The following is a 17,141-nucleotide window of genomic DNA, read 5'->3' on the forward strand; positions in this document are numbered from 1 at the left end:
CAGACTGACTCACACGAGAATCACAGACATAGAGGTTTGCATACTTGTTGTCAGCCACACTGCCTCGTGGTGGTCACAATTTTCCTATACCTGCGATGTCTATATTATATGTATAGATGTACAGATTGTGCAACGTTGTCATACGGTACGGTTCAGGATTTCACAAAACATGTACCATGTACAGTGAAATACTCTCTGTGTTCCTTATGGGAAAATTTTGGATGCAGTTGAAATTTGCGCCGTTTATAGTCGTAACCTACAATCACAGGACACGCTGGGCCGGAGGGAAATCAAGAAGAACCACCTTTTCCTCCACCCACACGTGGAACTGGGCAGTACCGGCATTTCATCCTACCTACCCACCCTGGACTTTTACCGTATCTACTCTACAGTAGCTGCATGGGCTGAAATCTCTAACGACGTTCCTCAAGCCGAAAAAGATTATCTAGGCTTGTCAGACATGCACCTAGACTCCATGGGAGGAATTTCCTTATTTCAACAAATCAGTAGTACAAGGAGGTCATCTTACATTGTGTATATATTTCTGACATTTACACACTGTTTATGAAGAGAAACTGGAAATCAAATGTAACGATATATGAAGGTTAAGTATCGTTATGGCTGTAAAACGGAAATAAGGTTGAAATTTGCTCCCCCTCTTTTTATGGTGTGCTTGCCTTTCCGTCAAAAGAATTTGACACCATTGTGTCTGTTAACTACGACCTGGAGGTCTTATTATCACCAACAACTTGCGAACCAGATAGATGAAAATGTTACTCATTACTTTTTATTACATTTTTGTAAGTGCACCTGCAGGAAAGTTGATAAATTTACGAGGATTTGTCAAAACGTACATAGTAGGTTTCCTCTTTAATAGAATGATCTGAAATTTGTCAGAAAGATATTTTGGCATATGTTCTTCAGACTGTACTGAATATATTGTTTTGTTCTTTAAAGTGTATGAGCGGCAGACGTGATTTCAAAATGGCAGCCACTTCGGAAGTTCGTCACGGAAGCAAAGATCAGTTCCCCTGACCCACTTCTAAATAGTAATGCAATTACTGTAAGAGACTGAAATTACATACAACGTTATGTTCGATGATCAAACGTTCAAGCTGAAGTCATTACCGAATATGTGATGGGTTAATAAGAGTTTTTTAGTCTGTTTGCTCACTAACGAAACTTAACACAATGTTTAAAGATCAAGGCGTGTGCTCTTTCTTAGTTTTTAGTCAACACACTGCGTATTCAGGACCCTGGTGACCGCTTTGAATTCAACTCAAACCTTACTCCACTCTAGGAGCGACAGAAAAACAGATTGGTTTACAGGAATTATAATAGGCATGTGGCCTGCATAGATATATATTCAATAAAAAGTTGATACATGCGCAGTTTCAGCTTCCGAGACAAAACCTATATAACGTTATGGGTCAGGGAAATTTAATTTTGCAGCCCCCGTACTGCTCTTTGCCTCTCACGAACTTCCATGGGGCGGATAACTTGAAATCACCTCAGTCGCTCTTACAAAACTGAACAGCAAAATGAGTCTCAAGAACATATGTCCTACACAGTTTTCATAAATAAACACACAGGCTGCTTTGACTTAAAAAAAATGGCATTCCTTTTTGTCTTACCTCGAAACATGTAGAGTAGAGTTTGCAAACATTCGTAATCTTTCCGAATGTAACTTAGATGAAGAACAGGATCAATATACAAAGAGTCAAGATTTGATAAAATGGTATTTTTTCCAGGTCTATGAATTCTTTCTTCGTGTCTGTATCGTGTAAATGCACTTAATACATACACTGGGAAACAATGTCAGGTCATAATCAGACAACATGGCACCGCACAGTGTGGCGCACACAACTGTACTTTGTTTTAATATCAAACCTGTGTTTCATTACCGTCATGTGCGACACTTAGAATACAGGGAAAATAAAGATAGCACACAGACACGCCATGGTCAATTTAACATTTTTCTGAAAAGGAAAATGTCTTCCGAAATGTTTAAGAATGAAATTGTCAGACTTCTGAATCTTCATTGACGTTTGTTGTTATGTGGCACCTATAGAGAATATTATGTCATCCAAGAATTGTTCTTTCACATTCCAAGCTGCTACAGTCAACCAGGTAAAAAACATTCTCAAATCACTTCCACCAGGTAAGGCCACAGGGCACGACCATATAGACAACACACTACTGAAGCTCAGCGCAGAGTACATAGCAGGCCCTGTCTGTTACATAATAAACAGCTTATTAAGACAAGGGGTCTTCCCAGCACAGTGGAAGAAAGCAAAAGTGATACCACTAATCAAAAACAGGTCTGCCCCATTAAACGGTCCGAACAGCCGACCCATCAGCTTGCTGCCAGTGATCAGTAAAGTTATGGAAAAAGTATGCCAAAAACAAATTCAAAGCTATCTCATCTCTAACGATATAATATCACAGAAACAACATGCATACAAGCAACACCACTCCACAGCCAGCGCTTTAGTACAAATGACTGATCACTGGCTAGGGGAAATAGACAAGGGAAATCTGGTCGGTGCAGTCTTGCTTGATTTTAGTGCCGCTTTTGACACTGTTAACCATGAAATATTGTTGGCCAAGTTAAAAAGCTATGGATTTGCAGATTCTGCTGTAGAATGGATGGAAAGCTATTGAACAAACAGGAGTCAGGCCGTCTACATTAACGGAGCCTTTTCAACTTATAAGGAGACCAAGTCCGGAGTTCCACAAGGGAGCTGCCTGGGTCCGTTGTTGTTTTGTCTCTATACTAATGACTTGGCCACCATAACAAAGAAAGCTGAACTAGTCATGTATGCCGATGACACTACTCCCTTTGCTTCCGCACCAAGTGCTAGAGCAGTAGGAAGCATCTTACAGTCAGATCTCACGCGCATCTGGGAATGGATACAAATAAATAAGCTTATTCATAATGTCGGAAAGACAAAGTCCATACTCATGGGCAGTCACCATAAACTCAAGCATAATACAACACTGGATCTCACTGTAGGGGGGAAGAAAATAATGCAAGTTAGCCAAGCTGAACTCCTGGGTTACACAGTAGACCAACACCTATCCTGGAATTTGCATGCAAACAAGATCACAAGAAAGATGACAGGAGTCACAGCAACAATCAGGAAGTATAAAGATTACTTTCCTGAAGACACACTAAAAACAGTAATCCAATCACTTGTACTTACGCATCTTGACTACTGTTCTGGGATACTTTCCTCAACAGCACAAACACAGCTAGACAGACTACAAATAATCCAAAACAGAGCTGCAAGGTTAGCCGCCAATACATCACACACAACAAGCTCAGAAGTGATACATGATCGACTATGTTGGCCGTCAGTTAAGGAAAGAATGTTTACAACAACAATCTGTGCCTTCCATAAGATAGTAACGACTAAAGAACCAAAATGTATGTATGACAACTTAAGAAATATAAACACCGCACATCACCACAACACAAGGCTATCACTGAGAGGAGGCTACGTACAACCTAAACCCCGTACAAATTCATTGACCAGAACATTTCAATACAGATGTATAAAGACCTACAACACACTCCCTACAAGTATTACAACAAAAAACCAGGAAGTATTTAAGACTAAGTTAAGAGAGTGGGTAAAGGCACAGAAAGACAAAAACCAGCCACTCACTTCATGGTGGTAAAAATGAAACCCATCTCTCGCCGGTTCCAATTATGTTTTGTTTTATTCATGATGTATCGATGACTATTATTATTATTATTTTTGCTATATGATTTATATGCTTTCAAATACTGTTTGTTTCAATACTTCAGTTCAAATTGTATTTGATTTACTATGATTTTGCTCGACCTCCGACCTCTCCCACTCCGTTTTTGAGTTGATATTACCAAGTTTCTGTTAATTCAATTGGACATTTTGTTGTATATATAAGAACTAAGTTGATTTATTTTATTTTACTTCACGTATGCAAATCACTGTTTTTCAGTTTACCATATGTTTGCTTTCTGTTATTTCAAAGTTATAATTTGTATAATTTGTACATTTCTGTTGCAATTATTTCTGTATTGTTTTAATGTGGACTCCAGGAAGACTAGTGTATTTCACTAATGGAGATCTAAATAAACCAAACCAAGCCAAACCAAACCAAAGCCCCTAGTGGTCCTGTGTTTCTGTGCTATAGGCGTCATGTGGGAGTTCCTGTTAAAGTTGAACACCACCGTTTACGTGAGCTAGGTTTCAGCAGTACGGTTAAACAGGTAACAGGCATGTGGATATCACTGCAAATATGAGTGGGTGGAAATGAGGGCACAGGTTGGGTCAGTATGCCGAGAGGCTTGTCGGTACTGGCACTCGTAGCCCGTTTCTAAACGAGAGGCGTTGTTTACTTGTTTAGCGATTCTGCGCAACACATTATTTGTTATCCCGACTTCATCTTTTAAGCGTTATTAAATAACACCCCCATGTAGACCCTCTCAAAGATAAGGACGAAACAGAAACTACTCTGCATATATATAGTAAGCCACTCCTATTCTTGTGATACATGAACATATGTGTGGAATTTCAACTTCCTTATACACGCGTTTGAATGTGTAGTTTGCAGCAACTTTTTAGCCACTTAACATTTCAAAATATTTGTCGAACGCCATGCGTTTATTTTGATACGCCACTGTTAAAACATTCAAAGTGTTGATGGATTTAGTACTTCATTTTTTTTAATTCTGTAAATCCAGTCAAATATTAGCGGCATCTAAAACATCCAAACAGCCATTAGTCACGCACAACTAAAGCCAAACAAGTAAAGCCAAACTCCCAACTCTTCCACACAAGGTACTAGTAAGTTATCTAAATGAACTACTTTTAACACACAAAACGCTCAATGCTGATGCAAATAAAAGCTTTCCTTCGAGCCGGATTCGAACCAGCGACCTAAGGATGACAACACATGCCCACTACAGTCCTCCGCTCTACCAACTGAGCTATCGAAGGATTGTTGATACACGGTCGTGTCATAGAGGCAGATACAAGACAACGCTGAAAGTCAACTTGAGAAAATTGAAACAAAAACGCACTGTGACCGCGCCATTCGTAGTTGAACTGTAGTTTTGATGATCAGTGGGAATCGGTCTTTGACAAAGTGCGGGGTAGTAAGTGGAGATTCCTACTTAACTAGTTTGAACCTTTTACAGGGCTTTTACAGGCCATGTTGATTCAATTATAATGATGACGTTGTTAAGGGAACCCCTAAACTGATGCGAGCGTCCGACTGAATAAAATTGGGCCAAGGAAAAAGTTGCCTTCATAAATAAGTCCTATAACATGCCTCATTCAAATCTTGGACGAATACATGGTTGACTAGTCGGTCCTGTATTCAGTATATGTAACATACTTAACATTTTTTTAATGTCAATGTTTTTATCATAGTGGCTACACGAACTTCCTCCAACAATGGCTGTGCGGTGTTATCACTCGCTACATTTTAACATTGTTTTGTACTGTTTGATCCTGTGAAGAAATAAACCGACTTATGTAATGAAATCTAAGAGATCTGGAAGGTTGGGCATATGCCTAAATGCAGAGTACTGTCCTTGGTAAACCAATTTCTGTTCTTTCACATTTTCTTCAACTTCTGAACTGATTTTGGCATTCTAAATGTTACGTTTGTATTCATTTTCCAATTTTTTAATATACAGCATATATTTCCTGCTTTATGATATGGTCGAAACTTTTTTTGGGGAAACGAAAATTAATTCCCACATAGATGTTATCAATCTGGCAAAAAAAAACTTGATAATCAACATCAGCTATCGAATCATTGCAGGGAAAGGGAAGAAAATTCGACATCAATGAAAATAACATTTATTAAATTTTGAGAAGATATTCTGCCACCGATTTACAAACCTTTGGCAACACCTCATCAAGGTCGGAGCCTTTCACTTTGTTAAGTCCCTTTTCCATGTCTAAAACCAGTACCAAAACTTATCACATCTGTTTCTATGGCAACAGCCCAATTCGCACATCAGTTCCCATGGAAACAAGTCCATATCCATGATAATAGCACCAACCAACCAAACAGCACTAATCCCATGGCAACAGTATGTTTATACTCCTCCCCCCCAACACCACCATGCTCTTTTGCCCATGTTTGTATCGGGTGGTAGGTCACACAATGTTGATTGCTGGATGATATCACATCTTTTGTGCTGGTTGTGTCTTCCCATACTACCTGCAGTGTAAGCCCTTTGCAAAACAATTGCAAAGCTTCTGGTTACGGGAATAACAAGAAACAAGTGGAATTCTTTAAGTCATATGTTCTATTGAGGCTTCCAGTAAGTTTCTTTGGGTGACTTGACTGAAGGTGACAGGCTGGGGTTGAAGGATCATAAGGGGATAGAAAAGTTTTATTGTACCGGTACATTCCAGGTACCTCATCTTGACTGAGGGGTATGAAACATCTGAAATCTCTTAGTAGCTAATACTGAAATTTGATGAAATATTGAGCCAGCGATTACTGCAAAGGATGCTATCCATGTTAATGCTGAAAACAACCAGGCCAAAATTCAAAACGTAGCCCTATGATGTGTATGATATGATACCAATACACGGTTTTGGTATATTTTAAAGAATTTGGTGTAGAGTCTCTATATGGTGAAATATTATATAGTAATTTTGTTGAAGTACCAAGAGGTATATTTGTAACACTGCAGATTCACAACTATTCTTGAATTTCACAAGAAAAGAAGAAAATTGAATACATTTATTGTCAGTTGAATTACATAATGAATGTTTGCCAGATTTAAATCAAGGGGAGTACAAAATTGTATTCAGAGACCTGAATGCTGTAATAATATAATTACCTGTACATCATAAGAAAATATAGTATTATTTCAGCTGATTTTTGTTTTGTTCTGTAGGCAAAATGGTGTTACAACAGGGTGTGGAGAGTGCTAGATGTAGAGTTTGTGTTGTGGATGCTGGACAATAAAGAAATCATGGTGAAAAGCAGGAGTGTGAATTTATCTTCAGGAAGGGTTTATTTCTTCTGAGTGGTGCAATTTGAATTTGTATTGTGTAATGTTGAAACTGCTTGATATATCAGTTCTGTACTTGAAGTTGGAAATCATAAATGGAATGGAAATTGCTGGTTAGACCTTTGAGCTATCACACACTGGGAAGTGTGGTGGGTTCGTAAGAACATTCAATATGTTGGTCTTCTTAAAACACCACTGACAGAACAATGTCCCTAACAGTATTTTGCGCATCAGGTTAGGTCACAGCAAGTAAATTTTATGGATGACATCAGCGCGCGCATTAATTTTCGCCTGATTTAAAAAAAAAAAAAAGATTTTTTTTCTTCTGCAGGGATGGTCAACATGACGATTAAGTACCAAAATGAGCAAATACATTGTGCTGTAGCCTAATAGTTGTACTTGTAGAAGTGACACTTGCAAGGTACCCGAGACTGTAGTTGTAGAAATGAAATTTATTGGATAGTTGTAAAAGTGACACCAATATGGAAGCTATGAGTGTGGTTACCAACTTTGTTGGTGATGCCAGTCTACCACACTAGTGTCACTTTTACCACACCAGTACATGTCTTAATTAAATACAAGAATGTATGCCCTGTTGGCTCTCATACCATGTTTTGTCCCTTTATTTCTTTTCACAACAGTCATCACAACTTTATGGTGCCTATTATTGAAGATGTAGCCATCTTTTTTTTGCACCCATCTTGTTTTTTTTCTGCCCTATCGCACTTTTTTTGCAATCTGCTGAGGATGTCATGCATAAAATTTACTTGCTGTGGCCTTAACAACATCAACATTAAATTTAAGACTTGTGTACAGTTAGTAGTCTACTTAGTATGTTGGACCACAACAGCAACAGGTAGTTAAGCGCCCTCTGGTGCACATATGTATTACTGCAAATGATTGAGCCTAAGATGTATGCATGACTGCTGCAACAGTCATGAATACAATTAATGATTTACTCTTTCCAGTGAGATAAAAAGTCTGATTAAATTTGGTCAGTTTCAAGTACCAAGGCCTGAGCTTGCCAATTTTTTTTCATCTCACCAAGAAACAATACTATTCAAGTGGCTCAAATATGATTTTTTTTTTCATCCAATGTGGAATTATGTAAAAAGCAGACAAGTGATTGTCCTTGGCATGGGATCAAACAGAAACATTTTATTTACACATAGCACATGTAAAAATAGAATTACAACAAAGAATGCTGTGGAAAATGAACTCAAATTCAGTGGCAAACTGTGAACCACACTGTTCATTACATTGTTTACAACTTGTATAAAAACTATATCATCTGTGATCACTTACAAAATTTGTTACATTGAATGTGATCGTCAATACCATAATATCTTCACCACCAATATTAACACCTATCACCAATAAAACAACACCAACCTCTGTCAACAATAATTACATCTATGGCTTTTACCTAGCAATCTTGTCAGACAATATTACGGCATACAAATTGAATGTATATTACACTTCTCCATGAGAAACTCTTGTGGACTGTGGATTCATCTCAATGCAGTTAACTTTACTCAGACTGGGAGCACTCCTTTGGCCCCATCACATTTGTTGTTATGGTAACTGAGCTGGTTGCTTGTGACAATCCAGATGTTTGATTTTATATAAAGCTTTTGACATTGAAATTTGCTGCTGCTATTTGCAGTAGGATTAAAAGTTAACAACAAATACTGGCTTATCCTATAGCCCACCATCCTATACTATCCAAATAAATACATTGGAATAGTCCAGCCAGACTTTGTTTGTGTCACAGATGTTTTGACCAAAATTGCAACACTTTATTAAAAAAGCTGCCCCCCCTTGCAAATGAGAATGGGCTGTTCCATATTCATGAACTTTCTGATCATGAACCAGGAAACAAAATCCAAGAATTCTGAACAATGACATTATACAAAGGGGGTACTCGGGTCATATCCCTTATGATACACAAGTGACATGTGATGATCAACGAATGACTTTATCTCACATTTAAAATCCTCACCTGTATCAACTTGTGCACCTGTACTACAGTATCTGTATATTTTACAACTACTAGTATTTGTAGTTTCAACATTCTGTTGTTATAAAGCATATTGTTACGATTTTTCAACCACAAATGTTAACACTAATAAATAACCTATGGACAGCAATTCCTGTCACACAAGACATGGAAGCCTTGTATGGTTGAGAAGGAATGTTGAAACTTCTTAAACATGGCCACAAGTCTTTTACTCAGTTTTAAGACAACGGTACTAGTCATCCAAGTACAATTCATTCTACTTTTGCTTCTATGTACAGCAATCTCATAACAGGACGTACAGGGTATGTACAATCTGATACTACATGTATTTCCTTCACCCAATGCCTATGTTCTTTTGGTTGAAGAACAATCTGAGTTGATTTAAATGTGAAATGTCTAATAAGTTAATATGAAGTGCCACATCACCATAAATACAACAGATTATAACTCTGATGACTAATATTTACAGCTCCACAGTCTTTCGCCCACATTAAACTTAACCTACAAAAATATCATCTGCCTAGCATCACCGCAGCTACAAGTGACGGAGGAGACCTTAAAGATCTGAACTTTAAACTTGAACACATAAAGTAGCTTTGACTACACAAGCATTGGTTTACAGAAATTTATACCCATGTTTCATTGAGACATTGTGAAAAACAAGAAAGACAGTACATCAACAAAGAGGCAGTGGTAATACTGACATTATAACCATCACCTTGACCTGTAAAAACATACACATAGTTCTCTTGCTTTGTTTCGACAGAAAACATTGTAAGCCAAGGAAATAGCTTCATGCAGCCTAGGTGTGATGACAACATCCACCTCTTTGTACAATGTACAACTCTTCATCTTTCATCTCCAAGTATGAGAAGGAAACACCTGTCTTTGCACAAGTCTAGTTTTCAAATTTTTCTCTTCTACATCTAAGGTCTGCTTTGCTGTCCTCTGCAGTATTTCAGGAGTGCCCGTTCTGTGAGTACTGCCCCAGCTTCCTGTTCAGGTCCTCTATTCTGATGTCCTTCAGGTGCAGCAGGTGCTCCAGCCGACGGATCTTGGCATTCAGGATCTGGGAAAGTAGGAAGGTATGTAAGGCTGGGAAAGTCAACTGGTTTAATTTTCTTTCTGCAACTTTTTACAATGGATGTATTCAAGCATCAAGTTGGCAAGTCAGCAGAAGATAGATCAAAACGTTAAACAGGGACTTGTCTACAATGAAATGATGGCATCAACCAATGCTTTCAAGAGCATCCAACATTCCAACATTTGACAGATTCTTATTGCTCGTATAACATGCCTATTATGATGGAGAAAAAGTCTACTTTTCACTGAGATGCAAAGTTGGGATGTCGGACAAAATCTTGACAAAAGGCCTGTTTGTTTGCTTGTTTACACTTACATGTACCGTTTCCTGTGAGGCCAGGAAGGCCTGCTCCTTCTCCTCCAACAGAAGTCGCACCTCAGGGTCAAGGCCATCTACATTGACCCGGGTCATTGACCTCGTCCTGGGGACCTGACCTCCACTGTAAGAATCAGAAGTGGCAATGAGAGCAGTCAATCAATGGCAATCAAGCAGGATTAGTAATCTACTCTGTAGCTGTTGGCTACTTTGGGTTAACAGTTCAAGCAAATCTTTCAATGTGTTTTTCATTATTAATGACACATTTTCCATGTTCAACAATGCCCATATATCGGTCCTTCCTTGTACCATCTAGTCTTAGTATCTAGTTTTAGTCAATGCCTATTGAACCTAACTGAACTAAACTACTGGCTATGAGTGTGACTCTCTACAAAATAGTAATGAAACTTGCCAAAACCTTCTTCTTTCCGAGGCACCATTTTCTGTTGGTTGTCCCTTTCCGTTCACTACCCCACCTCCATGCTTGCAATGGTATCACCCAATTCATTACCGAAAAACATGTATAGGGCTGTACCACTCAGGTTTTGGGGGTGAGCAAGTGAAAGCAGAATCAATCAGAAATCCAGCTAAGTCCTACCTATGAAAGTTTGGTAGTGACAAAAAGACTTTGCCACAAACAGTCAAAACCTTTATCAGTAGTAGCGGTAAGCTCCTCCAACCACCTGCCTCATGCTACGTCAAAGGAACATTTCGATTTCAGCTATTTCTCATTAGTGGGTACACAATGGCATGGCATTTGACTGTAGCCCCTCCTACCTTCCAATGCCATTTTTGCCCTCTCGGCCCCACCTATCCTGCCCCTCCATGGAGCCGTTTCGAGGAGACATCTTGGGCATCTGTGCTCTCTGCATCCTGGGGTCACGGAACTGGGGGTAGGGGTCAACTGGAATAATACAAAAAATCACTGTTGTTACAAAAAAAAGTAAAAACTTAAAGCACATTCTACTCACAGCGGTTTGGTTTATTGGTAATTTGCTGAATTGTGAATTTCGGGCACAAGTCTTTAAAACATTCATGAGGTGTTAAACCTTTACAGTTGTGGAAACTATTATCCTTTGTTTATTGTAAACATAACCAGTCACTTTGGATACGGATAACCTGATTTAACGTGGGTTATTCCACCTTTGGAGTCAATGGGGGAGGGTAATTTTGTTTCATTTTCAATATCTTTATCTATTGACTCCTGACTTTCCCCATATTGAGTCAGACATGGCATCATATCAGATTGTGTTTGGTTTAAGCTTACTGACAGATGAACAAAATGACAAATGGTGAATGTTCAAACAGTGGGCACTCTACAAGTAATTAGATTTTCCGTGCATATGTGTACTGGAGTGCAGTTTATATTTGAGTGGGAAATGAAAATACTTCAAAGGCACTGAGAACAAATTGTTACATATTTGCACAAAAGGCAACATACAGTGCTCTATAAAGTTTAGCTTGAAGTACATTTGGAAGAACATTGCTGTGCAAAGACACAATGTTGACAAATGGTGCACAAGTATAATACATGACTCTACCATCGAGGCTGGGTGGTCGTGAGGTATTTTGCCCAGTTTGTCCTTCTGGTAATGCTTGCACATGAGAATGAAAAATAAACCCAGAACAATAAAGTATGAAATTTTGCAATGAAAATATGAGTAAACATGACCAATTTGTAGCCCATGATAGTTCATTGAAATCTTAACTTTCTAAGCAAAGGCCAAAGGCTGAACTAGATTCATCAATACTCTGCTGACAGAAATTCAAACCTGTCCTTGTCATCTGTTCAAATATCATGCAAACTAGATAAGAAACAAGACAGAGAGGAAACTTTTCTTAAAATTTATCCTTTTCTTTTGAGCACATATTCACAGCTGACTATCCATGCAGGATTGGATAAGTCAACTAGCCTTATTGTCTAGGGCAAATGAAAGTGCTGATCGGGCAAATGCATGACCTACCGATTGGGCAAGTAAGATTTTTCCGTGCATTGAGTGAAATGTTGATAGACATATACTTGTCACATTTTACAATTGACATCAAGCAATGGTCAACAAAGAAAAAATAGAGGCAATAACAAGAATTCAATTGTTGGAAGTGAAAATTCATATAAAAGTGACATTTAAATTTTGGGCAAGTGAAAAGTTTTTTATGTGCTTGCCCGATAGGACAAGTGAATTTTTAAAAAATTTGTCCAGCCCTGCCATGTATCTGATAAAATGAATTACCAACCTCCTGGTAGTGGATAAGGGTCCTGTAAGTAACTCCTGCCTCCTCCATACAGGTCGTGGCCATTCATATGGTAATAATCGTTGTAACCTTCCGGAGACTTCATTTCCGTCTGGAACATTAAGAATGACTCAATTTGTGCGTTACAACAAAAGCTGTCCATCACAGGTACTTAGAACAATCTTCAGGACAATACATATACATGTGTGTTAACGTGATAAGATTGTATACGTGTTGGAGATATGTTTAGTAAGAGTGGTTTATGTGCTAGTGAGTATTAGAGACATATGCATGTTTTAATTAAAGCAATAGGTTTGTATTGTGTGTTAGACCTGTTCAACAATAGGTTTGCATCAGAACAATAAGGGTGCATTTGTGTTGGTAAAAAAAATAACACCATATGTAATAATACTATAAGTATTCAAACACAATCTAATCTCTACAACTGGATCTCTACAAGTAGATTTACTTCAGAATGTTTCGAGTGACATCCATCACTCTTCTTCAACGTCACTAGGTGATGCTGAAAAAGAGTGATGGATGTCACTCAAAATGGCTGGAAGTAAATCTCTGCTTTTTATCCAGTTGTAGAGATTGAATTGTATTTGAATATTGCTTACCTGGATGTCTAAGGGTCAGAAATGTAAATACTTGTTGTATGTGTGCTGGAACAATAGGTGTGTACGTGTGCTGGAACAATAGGTATGTATGTGAGTGCATGTGTATTGGGACAATACGGATGTGTGTTTGGAAACTTCATACAAATAAACAGACAGACGTACAATAACAACCAACCAAACAAACAAGCCCTGTCTTACGTCTGCTGACTTCTTTCTCCTCTCCATGTAGGCACCGATCTTGAGTCGGAGCTGGTTCAGCACCACCTCCACCACCCCAGGCTTACAGTTACACACCGCTCGCATCACATCATCAGGGACTTGGAAGTTCAACTTGTTGAACACTTTCCTGCAGAAAAAATGCATTGTCTTCAGTGTCAATAATTTTTTCAAGCTCTCCTTGGAAATGCTATGATAGGCCATTTCACGGACATTATCTTCAATGCATCACACGTATGTATAAAGTTTAAACTGTGGTACATAGGGCTTGCACATACAAAAAAATGGACAACAGTGACTACTACTACTGGTATGTGGCAAGTTCTTATTCATATACATCTACATAGGTGTGAGCACTGGCACAGATCACTAGCTTAATCTGCCAAATAATGTACAATAAACTGATGTACACATGTATTTGCTATTTCAGACTGCTTCTTTCTATGGTCAACTGAAAGCAAATCTCTCCAGTTTTGCTAACATTAAGAAGTTACACTGGACTTTGCTGTGACTCCTGACCTGTTGAGAGTTCCCCAGTTGCTGAGCTTCTGTTGTGTGGAGTTGGCTGGGCTGTAGTTGTGCAGGTCCACCATACGGGGCTGGAAGTGTCTGATGATCTCTGCTGCCATCACTGCAAACAGACATGAGAGAGACAAAATGATACTTATACTCTTCAATCATTTGCTAAGGAAATTAATGTACATGATTTGCCCAACATAAACTTGTCATTCCTTAGCAGTGATAAGGTTTGATACCAGTGTTCTGGACCAGTCAGTATTTAACAGTATCCCTCTGGCTTCTAAGTTTGTATCCCACAGGCTCCAAAGGAATAGCCCAACCACGCTTTGTGTTCAGTGCTGCTGAAAATGTGAATAATGGATTCGGCTTTTAGGATTAATGTCATTATAATTTTTGAGGACATCAAATCTTCTCAACTTCTGGCACATGTTGCACGAAATGTGTGTTTTCTGGGGTGGGAATGAGGATTTCGAATATGCCCCACTACCTTTCAGCCAACAACAACACCCCCCACCCCATGGGTCGGGCTGGTGCCTTGGGTGATAAATTCTCTATTTTCAAAATCCGTAGTGTTTAGAATAGGTGTATGTGAACCATGGCCATGTTAGTAACTGGAAATTGTGAACATTACATGTGGTATATTCAAACACCATGTGGAGAGGAGTACCAAAATGTAATTACGTGTCACCAGAGAAGATTTATACATAAAGACAATGTCTCATCAAATATTAAGAACCAATACGGATAAGCGTGCAACTTGCACACACGCCACGCCACGGTAAACCATGGGAACAGGAAAATATTTAGTTTTGTGTTTAACCTGCTGACAGCTAAGGTAGCCCCTTGGCATGAAATGTACATTGTTTTATGACATAGACAACAAGGAGAAGGTTAAATGTTTATCATGCTTTTAATTTATAGTGCGACACTGATGGGTTTATTACACCAAGAAAAGATCAAAGTTGTTGAGTGTGAATGTCAGAGGTTTGCGTGAACACCATACTGTTGTATCCACTTTGGGACAATCCACTAAGGCTTTCCAAGAAACAGCGTTGCGACCAAGAGGAATGGGAAATGAGTAGTGACAGGGTCAGTGATACTGTAAAGCTGGCAGTGTTACAGAAAGGGGAAAAGAACAAGATAGTTGTAAATGCATTGAAGTTCACAGTGACTTAATTTCATATTACAATTACATGTACAGAAATGTCGTAGAAAGTGGCTGAGATTGTTTTGAGTTTGCGATAGAGGTATAGTCACATACAGTACTGTACAGTAATGGAAACACTGGTGCCTTATCTTTATTGATTTTTTTTAACGGACAGCCAGTAGCTATTATAGGAAACCACCTACTAGTAGTACAACTACTAGTGACTGGGCATGGGTGCTACAAACCGATAAAATATTGCTTTTGGCAATGCTGGTGTCATCATTGATCTAACCATTAGTAACCATATCTATCTTCTGGATACATGACACTTCTATATGCATCCCTAATGTTCAAAGATCAGGTCTGTGTTCAATTTGTACTTTGTTGGCATTCATCATTTTCATCCGTCTTCACTGCAGTTGAATCCAACACATCATAATTTTTAATAGTGTACAATGTATAGTTTGTACATGTACATAGCGCTTAGACAAGGGTAGCCAAAGGGGAAAAGACAGATAAAGAATTGCGGTGGTTTTGAGTTTGCAGTGTGCGGTCATTGCAACAAACTAGAACATAAAACCACTGCGAACATTTACAGCATGCAAATTGCATATTTTGTATGTTTACAAGTAGGTACGTGATGATTAGATTGGGGCATAGGCCTGCAATGAAACAGCACCACACAAAATAAAGTATGACCTGACGTGTCATAATTTATAATACACTCTCTGTTCATAAATAAAGGCGGAAGTTTAACCATCCAACTCAGCATTGCTACAAATACAATGTGGTACTGGTAGAGTTTTGCCTCTTGGAACTTCACGGTACTTGGCAGTACCCTTTAATAAGTTGTTATGTCATAATAAGGTATTAGTATTATACAAGTTGTACTTTTGTGGAAGGTCATGCATGTAGGATTTCAATTGAGTCCATGGCACATGGATAAAAATATCACCAATATACACATTCACGTTACTATGTTGTGTGTATAATGTCACTGGCTAAGGTGTATTTTTCAACCCCTCCAAATTTCTCTTGAATTTTTAATATACCTTATTAAGGCAAGCAAAAACCTGATTTCATTTTAACCGACTGCCTCAGTGTTAGATCCAGTTGTATGGTACACTATTCATGTGCGTATTTCCAACAAAAGGATAATCCTTTTTGCATTCAGATGCTTTAGGTTAAAAATTATACATGGTGTCGACGTGTAAATAAGATAGATCAGAGTTTAGATATACGTGTACACGGTGTACATGCGCTGTACAAATGTGTAATCCCTGTCAATTATAACAATTAATCCCAGCAAGTTAATAATTTACAGATATATTACTCCGAAATCTTTTAATCGTCTTTCGATAAACTCCTGGGCATGACCCTGCATATCTAAGACACTATGTAGCACGCAAATTATTTCTCTAAAGCAGAAAAACAGACCATTGATGTTTTTTTCCTTGATAGGGTTTACATAAAAATGGGCAACTACAAAATAGATGTCACATCTTGAATGGGTTTGGAGTAGTTAAAAACAACGTAAGAAACACAACATCCTGAAAGGTGCAATCTGACACCTTACCGCCATCGCTGAAGTCTCTGGTGATGTTTTTCTTTGGTCTAGACAAAGGGATCTCGTCTATCCAGGAGTACAGCTCCTGTAGGGACTCTTCGTCTAGCTCTCCGGCCATCGCTGCTTCCATTTAAGGGTTCAAAATGCACTCAAATCAGGACAATGTCCGACATTCCAACCGGAATTTACGCCATGTTTTGTTTGTCGTCAACGCGTCAAGTCTCGCCAAGTCTCGGGGTGAATCACCAATCTCACGAGAGTTGGTTGGATTAAAGGCTCCAGCGCACCTGGATGACGTCACAATATTGGCGCGAATTTTGAAACTTAAAGAAAGCGCCATGGCTTCAAATGCCATAATGACGTACACACATTTTGTGCCTACCTCTTCTGT

General features: G+C 38.6%; 1 protein-coding gene and 1 non-coding gene across 6 annotated transcripts; both read right to left on the bottom strand.

Annotated features, from left to right (window-relative positions):
* Window positions 1-4,900: 4,900 nt before the first annotated feature.
* Trnay-gua lies at window positions 4,901-4,988 on the bottom strand. Its single transcript is given in 2 exon segments — window positions 4,901-4,936; window positions 4,952-4,988. It is a non-coding gene; the product is annotated as a tRNA-Tyr (tRNA).
* A 3,180-nt stretch (window positions 4,989-8,168) lies between these two features.
* LOC118414708 (sperm flagellar protein 1-like) lies at window positions 8,169-17,020 on the bottom strand. 5 transcript variants are annotated; one of them, XM_035818904.1, is made up of 9 exons: window positions 16,760-17,020; window positions 14,037-14,148; window positions 13,500-13,647; window positions 12,685-12,793; window positions 11,991-12,044; window positions 11,227-11,353; window positions 10,862-10,933; window positions 10,450-10,573; window positions 8,169-10,119 (listed from the first exon to the last, which is right to left on the bottom strand). In XM_035818904.1, exons 1-9 carry the CDS (start codon window positions 16,878-16,880, stop codon window positions 10,009-10,011), a joined length of 978 nt encoding a protein of 325 aa, XP_035674797.1. In that variant the 5' UTR covers window positions 16,881-17,020; the 3' UTR covers window positions 8,169-10,008. The 5 variants fall into 5 exon arrangements, with proteins under 5 accessions (XP_035674797.1, XP_035674796.1, XP_035674798.1 ...); XM_035818903.1 differs by having other exon boundaries at window positions 11,991-12,050; window positions 16,760-17,015; XM_035818905.1 differs by lacking the exon at window positions 11,991-12,044 and having other exon boundaries at window positions 16,760-17,001.
* Window positions 17,021-17,141: the final 121 nt, after the last annotated feature.

The sequence above is a fragment of the Branchiostoma floridae genome, chromosome 4 (genome assembly GCF_000003815.2).
Source record: "Branchiostoma floridae strain S238N-H82 chromosome 4, Bfl_VNyyK, whole genome shotgun sequence".
Classification (NCBI taxonomy): Eukaryota; Metazoa; Chordata; class Leptocardii; order Amphioxiformes; family Branchiostomatidae; genus Branchiostoma; species Branchiostoma floridae.

Coding starts and splice junctions, on each gene's coding strand:
- LOC118414708 (XM_035818903.1), bottom strand. CDS start 16,880: ATGGAAGCAGCGATGGCCGGAGAGCTAGACGAAGAGTCCCTACAGGAG. Junction 14,149..16,759: donor CAGAGACTTCAGCGATGGCG/GTAAGGTGTCAG, acceptor GTCTGTTTGCAG/TGATGGCAGCAGAGATCATC. Junction 10,934..11,226: donor GGCAAAAATGGCATTGGAAG/GTAGGAGGGGCT, acceptor ATACCATTGCAA/GCATGGAGGTGGGGTAGTGA.